At 36.1% G+C, this 6625-nt stretch overlaps 2 protein-coding genes across 3 annotated transcripts; one reads left to right on the forward strand and one right to left on the reverse strand.

Moving 5' to 3' along the window:
* Window positions 1-157: 157 nt before the first annotated feature.
* Window positions 158-1989, forward strand: icln (chloride nucleotide-sensitive channel icln). 2 transcript variants are annotated; one of them, XM_018034429.2, is made up of 6 exons: window positions 158-494; window positions 806-942; window positions 1003-1148; window positions 1257-1433; window positions 1515-1604; window positions 1755-1989. In XM_018034429.2, the coding sequence occupies exons 2-6, from the start codon at window positions 824-826 to the stop codon at window positions 1844-1846; spliced, it is 624 nt and encodes a 207-aa protein (XP_017889918.1). In that variant the 5' UTR covers window positions 158-494; window positions 806-823; the 3' UTR covers window positions 1847-1989. The 2 variants fall into 2 exon arrangements, with proteins under 2 accessions (XP_017889918.1, XP_017889927.1); XM_018034438.2 differs by having other exon boundaries at window positions 812-942.
* Window positions 1990-2125: 136 nt separating this feature from the next.
* On the reverse strand, window positions 2126-6459 carry Upf2 (UPF2 regulator of nonsense mediated mRNA decay). Its single transcript, XM_018034416.2, has 2 exons — window positions 6358-6459; window positions 2126-6121 (listed from the first exon to the last, which is right to left on the reverse strand). Exon 2 carries the CDS (start codon window positions 6099-6101, stop codon window positions 2652-2654), a length of 3450 nt encoding a protein of 1149 aa, XP_017889905.1. The 5' UTR covers window positions 6102-6121; window positions 6358-6459; the 3' UTR covers window positions 2126-2651.
* Between the last annotated feature and the right edge of the window lie 166 nt (window positions 6460-6625).

The raw sequence follows: 6625 nt of genomic DNA on the forward strand, positions 1-6625 counted from the left end.
AGCATTTTAATAATAAACAGAATCCCCCAACTGTCTATATTATATGTTGTATTTGCTGGCAACGTAAACGGTTTTCAAAGCATTTACCAAATTCGTTGTTTATCGTATTTTCAAAAATATTGAATACAATCTCCCGCTTTTTTCATCTATACACAATTCAACATTTCTATATAGCTGATCATCGGAAAATGCTGCAGCAAATGTAGACGAGTTGATTCTGCGTTTCACATTCTGCATCAATAACGTGAAACGTGGTGAGACGAACACAGTAGAAAGCATGCAGGAGAATCTTTTCCTTATAAATATTGGAAAAAATGCAAAATCTACGTATTGATTAACGTCCGGGAAAATAAAGTTCTAACGAACCCTAATAAGCATTTTTGTCGCACAAAACGTAATCGAAGTATCGCGTAGGAATTATACAGTTAGAAAATCGTTAACAAGTTTGGCGTAGTTTATTCATTGTTTGGGAAAATCCTGTTTCTAAAAGTAACGTGAGTATAATCAATTTATATAATTCGCTAAATAAATGCAGACTAAATAGAACTATTCGAAGTATGCGTACTGTTAGCTGCATGGATTCAATTTCTGACTTATTGTTGCGCGTAAATTATCCGAATAATAAAAATTAATATATTTCGAAGACTTATTTATGACATGTATGATTATTTATAAGAGTAGTGTACTAAGGTACGAGATTGCTTAAACAATCCGGCATAACCTTCCACATAGTTCTCGTGGCTTCTGTTTCTACGTATTATTACATTATTTTAGTTTTCTGTCGAAAATTTTCTCTATACTATAGTTGCAGATAAAAAATAAAATGGTAGTACTTAGCAATTTTCTCGCACCACAAGAGGGTATTCGTCACGAGGAACCAAATACTACCGTGTGTATTAATGATAGAGAAATTGGCAAAGGAATTCTGTATATTACAGAAAGGTAAAGATTCCAATGATATTTAACTAGTGATAGAGTTTAATATACTGTTCGTATTGGTAGCTTACTTTCTTGGGTGAATTATGATACACAGCAAGGATTTTCACTTGAATATCCTCATATATCTTTACATGCTATATCACGAGATGAACAGGTACACCCCAGGCAATGTTTGTACATTATGGTTGATGCAAAAGTAGATCTACCAGGTATATTATATTTCATTAGAACATTATTGCTTTTTCTCACATATGTATGATAACTTATATAATTTTAATAAAACATATTCTTTCTAATTATTATGATTTCTCATGTAGATGTACCAGTACCACCGGCTTCTGATAGTGGCTCAGAGAATGAATTTGAAGATGCGGATACACCTATCACGGAGATGCGGTTCGTCCCTGACAACACGAACAATTTAGAGACAATGTTTCAAGCGATGAATCAATGCCAGGCTCTTCACCCTGACCCACAAGACAGTTTTTCTGACGGTAAGTGAAATAGTCTTCTTTAATTCTTACTTATCGCATTACCATAGTACTTCAAATATAATTGTGAGTATATCTTTGTAGCTGAAGAGGATATTTATGAGGACGCAGAAGAAGATGACTTCGAACATTTTGAAGTTGGTGCTGGTGATGCTCCCTACATTTTACCAACAGGTATTTTCTTAAATCTACCTTTGCTGTCAATCTATTATTTGAATAAAATTGAAAAGAGAATGTGTATATAAATGATTCATAAAAAGTTTTTATTTGTAAAATCAACATCTAAAAGTTTTCACTTTTATTTCATCGCAATTGTGTTCTTAGAACAAATAGGAACCACTCACAATGGTACAGAAGCAGACGATGCCATGGAGATAGAAGCGGGTCAATTTGAAGATGCGGAGGAAGATCTATAAAGTATTGGAATAATTTAATGCAGACATGCGTTTAGTATTAATTTATAATAACCAGTATCATATAATATGATAGATATGTGATATTACGACAGACTGTATAACAGAGCTGTATCAAACATAAAAACACCTAACATTTATTTATATTCATTTTGTACACGGTGATAATTTCTTAGAGAAAAATAAATAATTACATATCAAATTTAATTTCTTGTTATTTTAAGTAAATTATGCATGTTTCATCTTCTTTTGTGTAATAAAAATAAATGTTAACAAAATCTCTTCAAGTCCGAAACGAATATATTTGTAAAACTGTATCGATTTTTTAATAACATATTTTCATGATTGATATTAAAAACACTGTATCCTCGTTCATGTCAATATGTAGTTTTTAGGACAAGCTACATTGTACAGCAGTTTAGTCAAACAGTTGTTTCAAGAAGATATTGTACATACATAAAGACCGTGTAATTTAATATATATGTAATATATAAAACACCAATTGTATATCAAGAGCTGACAATAATATCTTTCACTCAAATGGATGGAAATACATATTGACATTAATGCATTTTTAATACAGAACATAATGTGGAATTATATAAAAAAATCTTTACATGGAAATTGACATTCAAAGGAGAATGCATATAAACGACCTATAGATATGTATTTCAAATTAAAAATAAAGAGTCGCTAATATGTTGCAAATCTTACATACAAATACGAACATGGAATGTTCGCATTGAATATAAAGTACTTGCGATTTCATAATATGCAAATATTTGTTTCCATGTGCATTAAAATACATCTACCGAATCTTTTTGGGGCCGAAAATGAGATCCGCATCTGGCGCGCCTTTGGGATGATTATATTTTTGCCGTCGTTCCCGATTTAAGTTTACCGTCACTGGCCTGGTGCTCTGATTAATCGTTTCTTGATAATCTTCCTCCTCCTGCCTCTCCGTAATATTCAACGTCAATCTTTTAACTCGTTCCTTCTCTTCCTTTTGTTCTTGTTCTCGGTTCCGAAGATTCATTGCCAATTCCGATGACACGGGTACCGCCAGATTCTTGTATTGTTGTTTGTTACCCTTTCTAAGCATAAGCACGAAATCGACTGTGTTGTTATCGGTAGGTCTCTCTTGCAATTGTTCGTAAGTTTTTTTGGTACTTTTCACATGCAGCGGGACTGAAATGTCCACTTGCTGCGGCTTCACCGAGTCTCGCATTCTATCTTGTATGTTATCTGAAACCATTTTATCAAGAGCGGACAAGAAGTCGTCGTCCTCGGGACAACTTACTCTCCTAGGACCCGCTGGCAGTGCCGCATTTAGTTCTGTAACATCCATAATGACACCATCGGTACCACCTTCCGAAAGGCTTTGATCCCCTTGTGTATTTTCCTGCGTGCCAATAGTGTAATCTCTTTCTCCGTCAGCAGTCCAGTCCTCTTCCGATTGAGCCTCCGAGCAATCTTCAGATTCTTCAAAGTGTAAATCAGCCACACCTTTCGCGTCTCCACTGCCGTTCCCAGATGTCACAGCCACATCCTCGTCTCCTTCGACGATTACACCCATATCGGACTCTCCCTCGATACGTTCAACACCATCTTCTGCGGTAGGATTTCCAAGAGTAGGATACAATGTATTTCGCAGTTCCTCTACAGCGCATTGTGCTTCTTTGTAACTTTGGAACAATTGCATTTTAGGCCTCAGCATCGTTAGCGTGTCGCGGTACATGTAATCTATACCCACGGGAAATGGATTTTCCTGAGTCCAGACTGGATCCGTATATTTAAACCAATAGTAATTTTGGAAGAATATTAGAAAGTAATCGAGTTTCTTCTTGCTAGAACCGCCGCTGAAATATTGTCCGCATGTCTCCAGTAATGTACAGACCAGACGGATTCTAAAGAGATGCTCAGGAGGATCTAGAACACTTGGTATGTTATGGTCCATACTAACTCCAAAAGTAATTAGGAGATACAGCGTTCGGAAAATATCACCGCTTTCTACCATACGATAGTTGTACAGTTCTCCGAGATATTTCACCATAGCGATACGCCGTTGATTAAATTTCGGTAAATTGATTTCCATGCACAATCTTATGTCTTCCAATACACCGTCTACCACATGAGGTCCTATCGTTTCGTAATGCGCGACGAGTCCCGCTAATAAACTTCCTACACATCGAATATTTAGATATTTAACATTGTGTGCGGCAGTGAGACACTTAATAGCATAAGATGACACGCTTTCATCTTCCCAATCTAATTTACGCATCCACTTGAGTACTTTATCGGTATTGGTTTTCGAAAGATCCTGATACAACAGTTTCCTTATGAATTCATGAATCGGCGGCCTATCCTTTCTCGACGTACCGCCCGAAGTTTCCGGTGGATTCACGTAATAATACGCATTCTCAATTATCGTCACATAACGCGAATCCAACGCAGTGACTGCCTTCTTACGCATCATCTGCTCTAAATAAACTTTCGTTCTTTGATGCGAGTCCGGTGAGCAAAATAAGTATCTACCGCATGTTTCTAACAAATTACAAGCCATTTCAATATGGTGATGAGTAAAATCATGTAACAAGACCTTCAAACAATACAGTGCTTCTATCTTTGAGTAAAGTTTAAATTTAACGAGTTCACCGATATATCTGACGACTTTTACTTTCGACTCGATATTAATCTGATCTTTTTTCCGTACATGATATTTAAAATCATGTTTCAACATTGAGCACAAGTCGTTTCCCACGTCGGGCATAACAGGATAAAGAATAGCCGCCAACCGTGAATAAAATGGCAATAAATCTAAACGAATTCTGGAGACACCGAACAACGCTTTTACCAATTTCTTTTTATTATGCTTCGTATTGAGATTCATTAGAAAGTGTACTGCTGCGTTGTCAATTAATTCGCGATTTACGCAATTTGGCAGGTGTGTTATGAATGCATCTAGAAGTATTTTATTACTTATATTCGAAACCTGTGGCTCTTCCACTTCCGCTTCTGGTTCATCTACCTTTTCCGGCTCTTCTATTTCATCGAACGCTATTTCTTCATCTAAGGTGTCTTCGCTTATCGGAACGTCCTGTTTCGGTACTTCTTTTAAATATGACCCTGGTAGAAATACTGTTAAATCCGGTAGAACTTCGTAGAATCGGCGTGTCTCCTCGTCTCCCCACATATCTTCTAAAATGCTATTTTCTTCTCCTTCGCTGATCATTTTCAACGACTCTTCCGCTTCCGCTTTCATTTCGTTATCCACAGGCAGTTCTGGCATTGCTTCATCCAAAGTATCAGAAAAGCTTTGTACATTATTCAATAAACGTTCGTACGATACTTGTAGGCTCTCGAGTTTTTCTTTCCTCTCAGAACTTAGCTCGCCCCTCGTTTGCAGAATCTTCCGATTTTGCTTTTCAAATGCTTGAAGATCTTTATGTTCTTTCAACAAATGCTTACATAATGAATTATAATAATCCCGCAGCAATACTCTGACATTCTGTTGTTTGTCGGGAGAAAGTAATTTACTTTTAGGTATCGGCGTGTTCAGTTTCTCAGATATTTCCCTCACTTTCTTAGGTACAAGGCCTGCATAATCTTCACCGCAGTGTTTGCAAAAACTTAATATGATGCTTGCGTTGTTATGTTCCTCTTTGTCCATATTAATTAATACTGTTAACGCAGAACCGAGCAATGGTAATCCTTGCTTATGGGTAAAAATACCTGCATTGACTAGTTCGGCGTAAAATCGAAGATCTACTCTAAGTTTGCTTGGATTTGCAATTTTATCAACAACTTTCAATGATAAAATTCTTTGCCAGTTTTCAAAAAAATGAGTTGAGAATTCTGCATACGTTTGATGCAAGAAACTGCATACTTTAATAGCAGGTGCAACGTCGGTCATTTTCAGTTTAGCATCTACCAAAGCAGTAGCAACTTCGCTTACATATTTGGTCAGATTTAAATGTGTCATATCTTTTAGAACTGTATCTAACTGAATGCTACTAAAATTTTTTAATTTCTTAACAAACGTCGTGTTCCTCTTTAAAGTTGAATCGAGCTTGCTAAAATATGATTCCGGTGGTCTATTGGGATTTAAGTTAGCAGCTCGAATTTCTTCTTTAGCGTTTAGCCGCTGTTCTGTTTCTTTTATGTAATCAGCTAAAAACTTCTTGTCTTCTTCAGACACAGCATCCTGCTCTGGAGCTGCTTCTGCTGTCTCTGGAGCTGATTCCTCGACTTCTGACATTGTTCACGCAAAACGTCTGCCTGTCATAAAAAATTAATTTATACAATATTACCACATGCTCTATCGAATGTACATGATCTAATTTTCATCTTTTATAAAATGATGATTGATACTGTTGTTTCGTACACGTATTTTTGTACCACAACACTAGCTAAGAACCAAACGTTTTTGCAAGTAATAGATAGAACATAAAGATCACTAGTGCTTATTACTTAGTAGAATTGTTTTAAACTTGTAATTATTTATATTTACTTACACTTTTTAAAAATTCAAAGAAGGTTATATTATGGCAGACGACAGTCAATCCTCTGCTAAAATGCAAAAGGAAGAACACGATAGGGCCATCTAACAGTATAACGACTTTGGCGCGATAGGCAATAGATAAATGTAGAACGCCAGCATTATCGATCTTATACCGACGTCGACATGATCTTGATTACTTTGTGTAGGATTACTGCAATCTATAGCTCGACGGTCCAAGTTCAGAGTATAAATACCATGATCGCTGCTTTGGATTATATTTA

Source organism: Ceratina calcarata, unplaced genomic scaffold (assembly GCF_001652005.2).
Source record: "Ceratina calcarata isolate Rehan_Ccalc_2016 unplaced genomic scaffold, ASM165200v1 scaffold144, whole genome shotgun sequence".
Lineage (NCBI taxonomy): Eukaryota > Metazoa > Arthropoda > Insecta > Hymenoptera > Apidae > Ceratina > Ceratina calcarata.